Source organism: Hordeum vulgare, chromosome 4H (genome assembly GCF_904849725.1).
Source record: "Hordeum vulgare subsp. vulgare chromosome 4H, MorexV3_pseudomolecules_assembly, whole genome shotgun sequence".
Classification (NCBI taxonomy): Eukaryota; Viridiplantae; Streptophyta; class Magnoliopsida; order Poales; family Poaceae; genus Hordeum; species Hordeum vulgare.
In genome coordinates, this window is record NC_058521.1 from 568,266,382 (window position 1) to 568,280,720 (window position 14,339).

At 44.7% G+C, this 14,339-nt stretch overlaps 3 protein-coding genes across 3 annotated transcripts; 2 read left to right on the forward strand and 1 right to left on the reverse strand.

Annotated features, from left to right (window-relative positions):
* The first annotated feature begins 646 nt into the window (after nucleotides 1-646).
* Nucleotides 647-8,197, forward strand: LOC123449605 (tubulin--tyrosine ligase-like protein 12). The gene is made up of 15 exons (XM_045126881.1): nucleotides 647-1,042; nucleotides 1,514-1,771; nucleotides 2,077-2,201; nucleotides 2,983-3,184; nucleotides 3,359-3,484; nucleotides 3,601-3,857; nucleotides 4,304-4,411; nucleotides 4,489-4,630; nucleotides 4,746-4,908; nucleotides 5,490-5,647; nucleotides 5,771-6,094; nucleotides 6,201-6,275; nucleotides 6,504-6,573; nucleotides 6,647-6,804; nucleotides 7,850-8,197. Exons 1-15 carry the CDS (start codon nucleotides 740-742, stop codon nucleotides 7,997-7,999), a joined length of 2,619 nt encoding a protein of 872 aa, XP_044982816.1. The 5' UTR covers nucleotides 647-739; the 3' UTR covers nucleotides 8,000-8,197.
* Nucleotides 8,198-8,342: 145 nt separating this feature from the next.
* LOC123449606 (germin-like protein 3-1) lies at nucleotides 8,343-9,391 on the forward strand. The gene has a single exon (XM_045126883.1). It carries the CDS (start codon nucleotides 8,560-8,562, stop codon nucleotides 9,256-9,258), a length of 699 nt encoding a protein of 232 aa, XP_044982818.1. The 5' UTR covers nucleotides 8,343-8,559; the 3' UTR covers nucleotides 9,259-9,391.
* A 2,863-nt stretch (nucleotides 9,392-12,254) lies between these two features.
* Nucleotides 12,255-13,160, reverse strand: LOC123447100. Its single transcript, XM_045123670.1, has 2 exons — nucleotides 12,886-13,160; nucleotides 12,255-12,771 (listed from the first exon to the last, which is right to left on the reverse strand). Exons 1-2 carry the CDS (start codon nucleotides 12,968-12,970, stop codon nucleotides 12,521-12,523), a joined length of 336 nt encoding a protein of 111 aa, XP_044979605.1. The 5' UTR covers nucleotides 12,971-13,160; the 3' UTR covers nucleotides 12,255-12,520.
* Between the last annotated feature and the right edge of the window lie 1,179 nt (nucleotides 13,161-14,339).

Genomic DNA, 14,339 nt, shown 5'->3' on the forward strand with positions numbered 1-14,339 from the left:
TCGTCGGCGAGGTGGGGATCCGGCGAGCTGGCGAGGACCGACGGCGTCCGCGGTTCGCCAGACTCCGGCGTGCTCGTCCTCGGTAGTCGGTAGCAGAGGAGGCACGACGAGGAACCTGGAGTGCTCCAGCTTCAGCCCCCGTTTCTGAAACAACGCTCTAGTTTCTGAAAGAACGAGCCAATTTCGGAAGATGGTTCGTGATCGAGGCGAGATCTAACGGACAAGCGGGCGGCGGATGGATCAACCGGATCAGCCGGTGGGATGTAATCTCTTCCCATAAACTAATCCACCCATCACAAGAATCGTAAATATATACTACTTCCTCCGTTCCTAAATATAAGTTTTTAAAGAAGTTTCATTAGTGGACTACATACGGATGTATATAGACATAATTTAGAGTGTAGATTCACTCATTTTGCTCCGTATGTAGACTATTAGTGAAATATCTTAAAAGACTTATATTTAGGAACGGAGGGAGTAGTACTTATATTCGAAAAAAAACATAAATATACACTTGCAGAAAAACGAAACAAGGAATATACTGTCGAAGTGTCCACCAGTCACTCAGGAGTGTCAGGAACGTACGATTCTCCAGCACGAATCGTAAAGCGACGGCATCTCCACGGTCCAGCTCCAGCCTCCAGACGGGGTACCCGTAGCCCGCTCCTCCATTTGGGGTTAAGAAACATCTAAACCCTCCTTCTCCCCCCAACCGCCGCCGCCGCGGTGAACTACCGCGATGTCGCCCGCTGCCGCCGCCCCCGCGCCACGCGATGACCGCATCCGCAGCTTCGAGGACTTCGCGAGGGTGCACCAGTTCCTGCTGATTGCGGCCGGCGTGCCGCCGTCGCTGCATCGGCGGCTGTACCGCAAGCTCGCCGACGAGGTGTTCGACGGCGGGGAGAGCTTCTCCGTCGAGCCCTGCGAGGAAGGGAGGCAGCGCCGCCTCGTGCTCGCCTCCGGGGCGCCTCTAGGGAGCGAGGCGGACGTCTTCCTCGTCGACCACGCGTGGTCCTTCCGCCTCTCCGATGCGCTCAAGCAGGTCCGCCTCGTCTGATGCCTGCTATCAATTACCCGTGCTACTTTACTCAGAAGCTACTAGCCAGGATGCTGTCTGGCTTGTGACCCTATTCAGTAGTATAACCAGTCGCTTCGTTTGAACTTTGATAACAATGAGTTTCAGGTTGTGCTGTCATCCACTTTTTGTACATTGTATTGGCAGTGATCTTTGCTGAGTTTGTTGACAGTTGACGCTGCTATACTGTAAATTAATGCCCCGATTAGTCAAGTGAGTGGTCGCTACAATTCGATCCAGGTTAAAATGCTCTGATTTTTGTCTGTTGATCTCTGTTCACGAGCATTTTGTTGTCAATTCATGGCTGTTAAGGATTTAATAAGTATCTACTGTTTTTGTTCCACCGTCAAGTACTAGCAATAGCAATAGGTGCTGACCTGACAAGCAGGAATAAGTATCCATGAGCTATCTCATTTTTGTGTGTTGGTGATTTTGTAGCTACGTGAAGTACCAGGATTGGCCGAGAGAATGGCAGCTCTAATGTGCGTGGATCTGGATAGGAGAATTGAGGTCGAAGAGGCAGATGAGCAAGACAGTGAAAAGGGTGGTGGTTTGGAGCATGTCTTGAAGGTTGTGGAGAAAGAAAGGATTAGAATCCAGGAGTCGGGAGGTGATTTTGCAGCATGGCTGGAGCTTGAGGAGCTCGGAATCGATGATGATATGTTAGTTGCACTGGATTTATCTGCCAATTTTCCGGTATGACTCTTCTCCATATATGTTTTTAGTTGCCGTTGCCTGTAATGTACAGTATAGCATATCTGGTCGATCTCATATAAGTATGACAGTATTATTATATTGCAGTGTGTATGTTTACATTTGACAATTCCGTGGTTTTATTTGTGATGAAAAGAAGATAGCAAATGTTCTCTTCTAAATGTCAAAGTTCATTTCAGAAGAGCTTTTCTCTGTTCTTCTATGTTATTTGTCAGGAGAACTATTTCTGAATGATCTATGATTTGTATTTGATGTTTTCCTGAAACTGGTCTTTCCTTTCTCACTAGAATCTGGTAGCCCTCAATCTATGGGGGAACAAGCTGCAGGATCCAGAAAAAGTAATGCGAGAAATCGGAAAGTGTGGAAGGTTAAAGGCACTTTGGTTGAATGAGAACCCTATCCTTAACCAATGGTCAGAATTGTGATTTACATATTTTCTTAAGTTATCTATTTTTTAAACTCTCTTATGCATATTTTCCATGTTCTTAATTGGTTATAGGTCTAACTATGAAACAAAAAATAGTGATCCTGATATATGGAGTTAAGAAAGCAACTACATATTTGCCTTCAAACTATATAATGCTTGCCACTGAGTGTCGGACTGTAGCACTGCTGCAAATGATAACCTAGAAATTCTACTTTCCTAGTTCATGAAATGATCGGTCTGGCATGATGAATCTAAATACGGATGGAACAGTAATAAAAAAGTGGCTTCTTGAAAGTAAGAAGTAAACCTGCCTGGCGTCTGCCAGTTTCTGACTCATTCATTGTCTGTGTTCTTACAGCCAAACCCTGTGTTTGGAATGTATGAATGGATGGCTAAGTAAAATTTGGCTTATGCTAATTTGGGGCATAGAATTATGTTTATCTGAAAAAAAGCTAGAGTATTGTATTTGGTCATGCTGCATGTATGTGGTAAAAACAACACGATATAGATTTGCAATTTCTGGGCTTTAACAAATAGCAAGTGAACAACAGTTGGCTTTAACAAATACTCACTCTGTCCCACAATATAAGACGTTTTTGTTAGCTTGCAAAAACGTCTTATATTGTGGGACGGAGGGAGTAGCAAGTGAACAACACTCTGACTAATTGAAATATTTCAGAACTTATGTGTGATGTCTATTTCAGGTAATATTGTTGTAAAGTCCTGCTATGTCATTATAATATCTTTTTGATTTTGATTTTGACAGCACTGAGAAAGATGTTCTTGATGGTCTTCCTGAATTGGAAATCTACAATTCACATTTTACAATGAAAGCTAGAGAGTGGGCTTTAGGTTTCTGCGGAGATATGGTTGGAGCAGAAAATCCCTGTTTGTCTGTGGGAAACATACCATTGGATAATATTGTGACTCTTGACCTTTCTGATAGGTCCATCCACAAACTACCTGAGGTAAGATACCTAATATCTACAATTGTTTCTCTATAATTTTAAAACACTATGTCACGAAAAGACTACCTGTATCATTTTGCCCAAGTTTAAGCTATCATTTTGTCAGAAATGTACACTCAGAAAAGGTGAACCACTCCACTGACAATTTTCCTCTGTACATTTTAATTTTTGAAGGCGTTCTCCTCTAGTAAACTGTCATCTCTTTCAAAGTTGAACATCCGTGGCAATCCTTTGGACCAAATGTCTGGCGATGATCTCTTGAAGTTATTTAGTGGGTTTACACAGTTACAGGAGTTGGAGGTATCATTGGCGAAACTTCATATTTTCTCAGACATTTATTGTTATCTCCCGTCTTCTTTCTGGACTAGGGATGAGTGTTATCAACTCATACATGGAAAATGATTATCTTTTGACAGGTAGACATTCCTGGCCCTCTTGGAAACAGTGCAATTTCCATTCTTGAATCTCTTCCCAATATAACTTTGCTGAATGGTGTCAATGCGTCAAGTATAGTTGAGAGCGCTAAGCATGTAGTGGACTCTGCACTTAAACCACGTGTTCCAGAATGGTCACCTGAAGAACCCCTGGCTGAAAGAGTTATTGGTGCAATGTGGCTGTATCTTATGACCTACCGGCTTGCTGATGAAGAAAAGTTTGATGAAACACCCATTTGGTATGCCATTGCTGCAATCTTTTTTCATCCCTTTCTGGACGAGTGGTTGGTGTAAATTTAGAGCATAATTGGTTTGGTGCCAAAAAAGGCATGCTAATGTTTGGCATTGTGCCAAACATTGGCTACTAATTGGTTGGTTACCAAGTTATCTTGCCTATCTCATATAAAGTTGCCAATATTTGGCAAGTATTGGTATTGCCAATATTTGGCAATGCCAACATTTGGCTAGCCAAATAGTTACTATGAAGTTAAATCCTGCAAGAGTTCGTGCAAAAAGAATCATGTTAACATTATGACCTTGACTAACACCTACTGCTGAAGTAGAGTTTTATCCAGGAAATATGTTTGCTTTCAGTTTTGGACAATGAGAAACATTCTATTAGGACATGAAACACATTTGATTGTTTTACTGTATTATATCTTTTCATGATTGGTTATTTATGCAGGTATGTCATGGATGAGTTGGGCTCAGCCATGCGCCATAGTGATGATGCTAACTTTAGAATAGCTCCTTTTTTGTTCATGCCAGAAGGAAAATTATCTTCTGCTATAAGGTATTGCCATTTGAATTGTAGGAACATGCTACCATTTGTGATGGATGAGTTTGTTAATTAATATCCAATATTTCCAGTTACACAATTCTGTGGCCTATTTGTGATGTTCATACTGGAGAAGAATGTACCCGAGATTTCTTGTTTGGTATTGGCGAAGACAAACAACGCTCAGCTAGGCTTACAGCTTGGTTCCACACACCAGAGAACTATTTTATTCAGGTACTTTTTCCCATGTCAATACTGACTTGTGGGGGGTGGGGGTGGGGGGGGGGGAGCTGTACACGGACCGATGAATTAGTCTTATGTTCTCTCTTGCTTTTTGGCTACTTTGTAGGAATTCAGGAAGTACCAGGAGCAGCTTCAATCAACTAGTATTTGTCCTACAAAAGAGACGCCCTCAACCAGAAGTGTACGTCCAAGTGATGGCCGTCCACTTCGAGTATTTACTGATATACCCCAAGTAGAGGAGTTCTTAACACGCCCAGAATTTGTTCTCAGTAAGCAAAGCTGTGTCCCCCTTTATTTTTTTTTCTGTAACTGTTTTTCAAGGATTGACTAACTTTTCGGATGGGAATGCACCCTGGCTATTGTTCCTGCAAAGTTTTGCCTTGTGGTTCCTGCAGTCCATTTCCTGTCCTTCCTTTCATCACTTGTCCTCCTTTTGTTGGAACATTTGTTCATGTGGAAAGACACAACATGAAAATCTTGTTATGATACCTTTTCGTTGTACGTAAGGATAAATAAATATTATCATCATTTTGCTGATTTAGTGTACACCTAATGATAGCACTCTGCTATCGTATGAGAGTAGGTAATAGTTTACTATTTAAGTTGTAAATTATGGTATCGCTTGGTGAATAATGTCTTGTAATATTTGTCAGTGAACTGAACAAAACTGAAGTTGTGCTAATTTTTGGCATACTCTTCTAACGAGACATTATTTGTATGCCACTTGGTTTTATTGGCTCCTTTAATATGCTTGTACAGTCATGGCGATTCATGACGTATCCCTTTATTTCTGCAACATATGCTTCAAAGGAATTAGCTCCTCGTTCACATCTAACTTGTTTTCCTGCAGCAACTGATCCAAAGGATGCAGACATCATCTGGGCAGGCATGCAAATTGATTCTGAATTAAAGAGTTCACTAGGTCTCACAGACCAACAGTACATGAATCAGTTTCCTTTTGAGGCTTGTCTGGTCATGAAGCACCACCTAGCGGATACCATCCACAGGGTGAGCTACTGAGCTGTTTGGTGTATGCCTTCTTTTTGAAGAAACATTCGGCATAACTTTACTGCTTTGAATTTAGTACCTTTAACGTTAGTGACATCTGAAAACTAAGATGAACTCCTACAGGCATGGGGCTCACCTGAGTGGCTTCAACCTACATATAACCTAGAGACCCATTTGTCTCAACTAATTGGTGAATACTCTGTGAGGAAACGGGATGGTATGGATAACTTATGGATCATGAAGCCTTGGAATATGGCAAGGACAATTGATACCACTGTCAGTGGTGATCTATCTGCAATCATCAGACTTATGGAGACGGGTCCCAAGATATGCCAAAAGTATATTGAGTGCCCTGCGCTTTTCCAAGGAAGAAAGTTTGATCTCCGGTACATTGTTTTGGTCCGCAGTATATGCCCTTTGGATATACTTCTTTGTGATGTTTTTTGGGTATGCCTGAAAGTTTAATGATACTTAGTGAATATCTGTGGCCATTACTTGATGATGATATCCACTTATGCAGTGGCTGTTGCGCATCTATCTTTTCTTATTGTAGGTCAGGTTAGCAAACAATCAGTACACTTTGGAGAAAACTAGCCTTTTTGAGTACGAGACCCATTTTACTGTGATGGTAAGAACAAATTTCACTAAAATTATACATGTCATTTTATGATACCACATCATGAATGTCAGTTGTGCAGAAGCTTGTTGATGTTGTATTGTATCTCCTGTTATAATAAATGTGATTATATCTTCTAGTCTGTAGCTGTATGCTTATATAGTGACCAGCTGTCAACTTTTTCTTGGTAATAAATGTTTAAGAGTGTAATCTAGCTCCCTAATTTCTCTTTTCATCCAGAATTATAATGGAAGGATGAACCATATGAATACTCCAGAGTTCGTCAAGGAGTTTGAGAAGGAGCATCAAGGTTTACAACAGCTTGCATTCCTCCTCTTTGAATAGCGGTGTCTTATGTTTCTAATTTATTGTCAAATTTTCAGTTAAATGGCTGGAGATTCATGAAAGCATACGTGATATGATAAGGCGTGTCTTTGAGTCAACCTCAGCTGTCCATCCTGAGATGCAGAACTCATTCTGCAGGGCCATTTATGGCGTTGATGTTATGCTTGATAATAGATTCAAGCCAAAGATTTTGGAGGTATGCCTTGACTACTTTGTATAACTGCAGCTCACACACACATACATTGCTAACAAAACCTATCTGAGCCCTGTGCATATCAGTTATGGTGATACAGTGCATGGTTATAGCTTAGTGCTTGTTCCATTCGAGCTAGAAAAACACTTAGGAGCATATCACCTATGTTGCAGGGATACTTGGATACGTATCGGATACGCGATACATACGTATCGGATACGCGATACGGGGATTCACCCGATACATCAATTTTCTAAAAACATGGATACGGGGATACGTTTATATGTAGATATTACATATATTAATTATAAAAAATATGAAAAAAATAAGGAATCTTCTAGGTCAAAAGCATGACTCAATAGGATTACCCCCTTTCTTTTCTTACACTTGGTCCACTTCCATTAGTTGGCAGTGGGATTTCCCTAGGTTTCCTATTCCAATCAGTGCATCGACTCTCTCTTGCTCACCTTTCGTTTGAACTAGAACATTGACAGACATGTTTCGACATGAACTCACATTCATGTTGGGAATCTTCAAAAGATGCGCCTTTGCTATTGAGGGGATTTCACATCAAACGAGGGGTTTCAGGTATCCAAAACGTATCGCAGAAGTATCCTAGGAGTATCAAACATTATTTTCTTTTTTTCTTTTAAATCAGAAAATCAAGGGATACTTACGGGATACGTATTGGGGCAGTATCCCTTTCTGAGGTATTCGCGCAACGTAGCATATCACTATGTCAATCGAGATATTCTTGATGTAGCATTTCCTTGGTCGATTTGGCAGGATAGTAGTATTACGGAAACTGGTAAAGTGTACGAGTGAAGCAACACCATATGACAATGCTGTAATTTTTAGCTGAATACAGTTTCTTGCAGACGGGGATGCCCAACTTCATGTTATGGGAATATATTTGGATTGTGATGCTTACCGTTTCCACATGTTCTAACAAAATGACTACTTAATTTTATGGGAATACATTTGAACTGTGATGCCTAGTTCTGTTTCTTCATGTTCCAGCGACTCACCACTTGACCATGAAATGCAGGTGACATATTGTCCGGACTGCACGAGGGCGTGCCAATATGACACACAAGCTCTCGTTGGAAGCCAGGGCCCCATCAAAGGCAGTGATTTTTTCAACACGGTGTTTGGCTGCCTCTTTCTCGACGACTTGACGAATGTGTCACCACTGTAATAGTCTTGTCGAAAAGCTGTTGTAACACCAATGTTCTTGTACCTTGAGATGGATTAGGGATGTTGTACGTTCATGCATCAAGGATCTGACATCCATGAAAGGATAGGGCACCCGTGAACTCTGAAATGATATTGTGAGTGAAGCTTAAGATGGAATTTGCTTGTGTTGCTTGATAAATATTGCTGCTTCCGATTCTAATGTTGCATGCTTATAAGTTTGAACTATCCAATGGTACGTGGCCAAGTAGTAATAAACTGCACAATGCCATGCCATTGCAAAACTGCCGCTACATCAGTGAATTTCCTGTTCTACAGGTTTCAGGTGGATTCCAACAGACGTTCAAGAGTGACTTGAAAAGAAAACCCTCCATCACCAAAAGTATATGTGTCTCATTCTCAAGACAATGGTAACGTAACGTAGCCAATGCAGCCACTCGCACCCACAGTAACTTCAAAGCATCATCTGCCAACTCCTCAAAGCCCAAAGAGCATACAATCATATGCACATGAGCCGTGACTGCTGAATGTACTGATCGCTGATCATACGTTCGAGGCGTAGCCATGGGCGCCACAAGCAACCATGCCGCTCCCATCTCTCGAGCCATCCTTTCGCTCGTGACGATCATCTTCTCCGCCGTCTGCGACTCTGACCCGGACCTCCTCGTCGACTACTGCGTCGCCGACACGAGGGCCGCCGCCGGCGCGCTCGACTTCCACTTCAACGGCCTGCCGTGCATCGACCCGGCGACGGCGCGCGCGGGCCACTTCGCGACGTCGGCGCTCTCGGCGCCCACGGACCCGTCGGCCACGCTCTTCGGGTTCAACGCGACGGTGACCAGCCCGGCGGCGTCCCTCCCAGGCGCGAACGCGCAGGGGCTGGCCATGGCGCGCGTGGACCTCGCGCCCGGCGGCATGGCGCCGCTGCACTCCCACCCGCGCGCGTCGGAGGTGGCGCTGGTGCTCTCCGGCGGCGTGCTGGTGGGGTTCGCCGACACGTCGTACCGGCTGTACACGCAGCGGCTGCGCGCCGGCGAGGCGTTCGTGTTCCCGAGGGGCATGGTGCACTTCATTCGCAACGAGGACACGTCGTCGCCGGCCGTCGTGCTGTCCGGGCTCAACAGCCAGAGCCCCGGCGCGCAGCTCCTGCCCTTCTCGGCGTTCCGGACGGAGCCGCGGCTGCCCGACGAGGTCGTCAAGAAGACCTTCAGGATCACCGGGCAGGACGTGCAGAGGATACAAAGGAGCCTCGGTGGCTCGTAGCCTCGTAGGGGAGATGTATGCCCTCTGCTCGCCTCGATTTAGTATTACCACATAATATAATTATCCATGTGTTACCACAGGTGGCTAAATATTCTGTACGGAATTTCATGATTTATGTATTATTTTATTATTATAATGTGATTACATATTAAAAGTAGATACTCCGCGAAAAAAAAGTCATATCGAATGTAGATGTAACATTAGAATGTGTGCCGTGTCGTTGAAGGTTTTTATCTCGGTAGCTCTGCACCCTTTATTAACGGTGTGACTAATTAGGTTCTATTTGGAATGATAATAGAATATGATAATCTGAATCATGAAAATAGATTATATAATCTGGTTTATAAAAATAATCTAGGTGAGTATGTTTGAAGATCAGATTATATAAACTGTAATTCAGGTTTTACATTGCATAATGATTTGTCTATCCTTTGTTTTTTTTATAGAAAAAAGAGGGTGACGGTGGCAATTATCTTTAACTTTATAAAGGTAATGAATCATTAGTAATTCATAATCTGATTTTAGCTAGGGTAGAGTAGATTGTGAGTTTTTAATAATCTGTTCATCTAGTTTTATAATCTACACCATAATATGTCCTGTTTGAAGACAGAATAGATTATAAAAACTAGATTATATAATCAAGTGGTTCCAAACAAGGCCTTAGAGGGTTGCAATATCTTATTCTCACCATTCCTAATATTTCGTTTGCTGTCAACAAGGTGTGCCAATATCTAGCGAAACCTACTCATATGCATTGGGAGGTGGTCAAGCCCATATTAAGGTACATCAAGGATACTATGGCTACTAGACTCTATTCGTTGGTCAACATCAGCGAACACATCAAGGATACAAAGCATATTGGGACAGATTTTCAGTTCATAACAAAAAAAGGTGGCGCAAGGAGTTTTGGATGTTCGCTTTGCGTCCTCCGGCGATCAAGTGACAGATGCTTTCACTACACCTGCTACTAAGGTCATGTTGTTGGAGAAATTACTACATAATCTCGACCTTGTGGCCTGTTCAGATTAAGGGGGGATGTTAATGTTTATCTCAACATGTAATCAATGTAGTTGACTACAATTTTTTTAAGGGTGCTACGCCGGTCGAGACCATTTTCATTATAAATAAGAAATATGCAAGACAACGGTACAACGGATAGCAGCTAACCACATCCGAGAGGGAAGAAAGAACAACAGAAAGAAGAACAGACAACGGGCTACGAACAAAGAACAAAGAACAAAGTAAAGAGAGCCAGAACTGGGCTGTGACAAACAACCAACACCAAGAACTTAGCACCATCGCCACCAGCTGTCCGAGAAGAGCGGGGACTAGCTTTGTTGGATCAGTCAAAGGAGATCCACTGCCAAGAAGACGTAGAGAAGAAGACGTCTGCTGCCGTGCGCTCACTATGCACCTTGAAGAGTTAGGAAGTCGCGGCCACCGTCGAAGGGCATCACACTGCCTAGGAACATCGCGACAGAGAGAGCCACAGACCGTACCGAAGGGCAATGATCCTCTGAGACAATCCTGCACCTCCTGTGGGCCACACCATGACCGCCATCGCAAATAGAGAGAACCAAAGCACTATGCGAGGCAACCAAACCTAAAACGCCATCGAAGAGCAATGACCATTGAGACCTCACCGTTGCCACGAGCCCCCAAAAGGAGAGGTCAACCATCAACACAGGATGACCAAGGCATTGGTCACCACCATAGAGCACCTCCACCGCCGCCGTTGTACAAACCAACAACCCGAACCAACGCTCCAACCCAGACATCAGCAGACCAACTGCGGATCCATGGCTCCTAGAACAATGTCCCAAAGGAGGAAAATGACATCGACGATGGCATCATCGCCCGACCCAGAAAAGAATACAAGGCTTTTGCATGGAGCATAGGAAAATAGCGGGCAACGGAAGCTACCCCACGATGCCTTCATGAAGAGAAACGACGCGCGAGGACGTCGCCATCATAGCTGCCGACGATGTCGGCAAGAGGCTTTCGCCTGAAGCATCCAAGCCCGGCCATCTCCGCCAACGCTAGCCACCAAGTCCGGCAGCGCTAGACCTTCCCCATCCTGCCGATCCACGTGAGCATCCCTGCTAGTTCCATCAAGAGACTTCCGCTATCGCAACCACTCACCTTGGGCACCTGCACAGACAGAGCCGGTCGGTCTCGGCCGCCACCAGCACCCAATCCCTCACTGCCGGCCACAACACTCCACCACACACCTACCCCGCCGACCCTACATCCGCAACCATGGTGCCCGCCGGGCCGTGCGAGCCACCGCAACGGTGGGATATAGATCTGTGCGTAGAAAAGCCCCCAGATCGGGCATGGCAGCTCACAGGGACACCGCGTCGCCCGAGCCCCCACGCTGCACTGACCACCAGCTCTGCCTTGCACCATCAGCCCCTAGTCTCGGCCACGGGGACCGCCGACGAAGGGAGCAAGCTGCCGCCCCAAGGGAGCAAGATCTGAGGTTGGAGCTCCCCGGGACGGAGCAACGTTGGATCTCCTGTTGATCAAGCCGTTCGCGGCTCCACGCTGCCTGCGCCACTGCACTGCACACCCATTGCCCGTGCACGCCCACATCCGCGCGCGAGTCCCCGTTGCCAGCCGAGCGCCCCACGCCACCATGCCTGGATGAGAGGAGGGCGAGACGTCCCCACCGCTGCCAGCGCTGTGCGGGCTTTGCCCTCGACGGCGGCGGGAGGAGGAGGAGTGGAGGTGGGATAGGTGTCGGCGGCGGCTAGGGTTTCTCCCGAGCCGCCCGTGTGAGCGACACGGGAGTCAGGTCCGTTGTTGTTGTTGTTGTTGTTGTTGTTATTGTTGTTGTCAAGGTCTTATGACTACAAATTAGCTAGGATTATTTCCTATTAGTTTGATCCTTTGGATCCCATGTATTCTTGGCAGCCAAGATTGCCTCCATATTAATACAGAGCAAGTCCATCAGATTTCCTACGACAAAACATATTGTTTCTGAAACGTGCATATGTTGAAAAGGTGTGGTATTAATTTGACAGTAGGCAGCTATAGTACAGTATGCTCAGTGGAGTATGATCTCCATTTTCTAGCTAAATTTTCACCCAGAGTCTAGTTAGAGAGGGGCAGGAACTATTACTACTCTAGATCAGATACTAAATACAATACGATGAACCAAAAAGCAAATTAGCTGGCTAACATACTTAGGGACAGTTGGGCTTTGAGCTAAGTACTGATGGTCACAAAAGAAAATTCACCCACTCCGGACCACGGTGCCTCAGTTGTGTTTCTTTGGGTGAGGCTTGGGTGGTTCTCCACGACGAGCAAGTACGGCCACCTTATCAGACTCAACACCATGGCTCCCCTGGTTGCCAAAGCTTGGTTCAAAGGAACCCTTCGATGACTCCTCCACTCCCACATTTTCAACTTTCTTGGTCTTCCCAGCTTCATCGAGCTTCATGGTATTCCCTTGCTGTAATCCTTTCTTTACAGACGTGGAATCACCGGTTGGCATGGACGGGTCCTTCACTGCAACAAGCAATGTATGAGCAGCTGGTGGAATCAACAATACTACTTGTGACTGAATACATGCTACAAACTTGAGATGGACAATGCAAATAAGAAGAGAAAAATTGGACTCACCATGGCGAGCATGAGCGAGCGGATGGCCAAGGGCGAGCAAGGAGATAACCAGGGCAAGTGTAAGAAGAACTGAGGCAGTAGTCATGGTGAACTCCAATTAACCGGTACGTACACCTTGTCGACGCCGGTAAATCTTGGTCGGCTGGTGAAGGGGGTGATGGCAAGGAGAGTGAAGAGAGGAGGAAGGCTGAGGCTTGCTGGGCTCTTAACTTCTTATAAAAGAATGGCCAGTGAGCTTGTTAGTTTAAGCACTGCTAGTAGTCAGATACAGATCGAGATGACTAGCTGGGTGCTGGGCGGTCAAAGCTCAGATTTCTTACAAACTTGATATATACAAGTATAGAACATCTGCATCCATCCGTACCCGGTGTAGTTTAACAAACCCTACGAGGGTAAGCTTTCTCTCCTTTTTACTACTACTATACAGCTACTCAGAGGGCCACGCAGCATGCACGCGCTGATGCATAGCGTGTGGCTTCTGACGATAGGGGTGTGCCAACCACTGGCTGCCTTTCGGGATCCGAGCTCCCTGTTAAATTGCAGAGAAAGAGCTCCCTGTTGGAGTTGGACTCCCGACAGATCGGCGCCACAGGCCAGAAGGTATGACTGTGCGTGCCACGGCGCCAGTTTTTAAAAACCCAGTTTCACATCGCTTTGATCCATCTCCCGGTCCCGGGTCACGCATAAGACCAAGATCCTATGTTCCAAGGCAACTTGTGACACCCGAATGAGTTTTAAAGGGCAAGCGTTCAGGAATCCAACCAACCTTCAAAGAAAAAAGAGTTTTAAAAACCATGCATTTCAGGAATCTGACAGAAGCCGGTTCCCGAATCCCGACGAAGGAAGGACGAAGGGTAAATCTGTAACCACCGCAGGCGCAAAGGTGACGGCCGGTGAATCATTTTTAGTACAGTAGAGTGAATTCCATTTTCTTTACCCCCCAGAATTCACATTTATAACAGATATTACCCCCAGAGTAGCAAAAACTAGAAGGACCGGACATGCTTTGCTGCGCTGTTACATTAAAAAAACCTAATCATTCTGTTTCAAAATACAATGTGTATTATTTTTGTGAAATGTCAAATCTTTTAAATTTGATTAAATTTGTAAATAAATATATTAAAATCCATAATATTAAATTGGTGGGATTAGATTCATCATTAAATGAGTTATCATATTTTTATTTAATATTGTAGATGTCGATATTTTTACTCTCAACTTGATGAAAGTTGAAGAATTTAATGTCACTTCAGGGATTTACTACCTTCTTGATGACGGATAGAGGAGGTATTTAGTGACGGTAATTATCTCCCTCCTTCCCTGATCTTAGACAGGGGAATGATCGAGAACCCTAAGGCCTTGTTTGGTACCAGTGTATTTTAGGGAATTTATGGGGATTATCCCGGTCAAACCCCTCAATCCCCACATATCCCATAATACCATTTGGTTCTAGT

Bases quoted from the DNA above. Each gene is read 5' to 3' on its own strand.
- LOC123449605 (XM_045126881.1), top strand. From the start codon at position 740: ATGTCGCCCGCTGCCGCCGCCCCCGCGCCACGCGATGACCGCATCCGC. The intron at 4,631-4,745 runs GTACTTTTTCCC...GCTACTTTGTAG, and splicing joins CAGAGAACTATTTTATTCAG to GAATTCAGGAAGTACCAGGA. The intron at 6,574-6,646 runs GTTTACAACAGC...TCAAATTTTCAG, and splicing joins GTTTGAGAAGGAGCATCAAG to TTAAATGGCTGGAGATTCAT.
- LOC123449606 (XM_045126883.1), top strand. From the start codon at position 8,560: ATGGGCGCCACAAGCAACCATGCCGCTCCCATCTCTCGAGCCATCCTT.
- LOC123447100 (XM_045123670.1), bottom strand. From the start codon at position 12,970: ATGACTACTGCCTCAGTTCTTCTTACACTTGCCCTGGTTATCTCCTTG. The intron at 12,772-12,885 runs GTGAGTCCAATT...TGCTTGTTGCAG, and splicing joins GCTCGCTCATGCTCGCCATG to TGAAGGACCCGTCCATGCCA.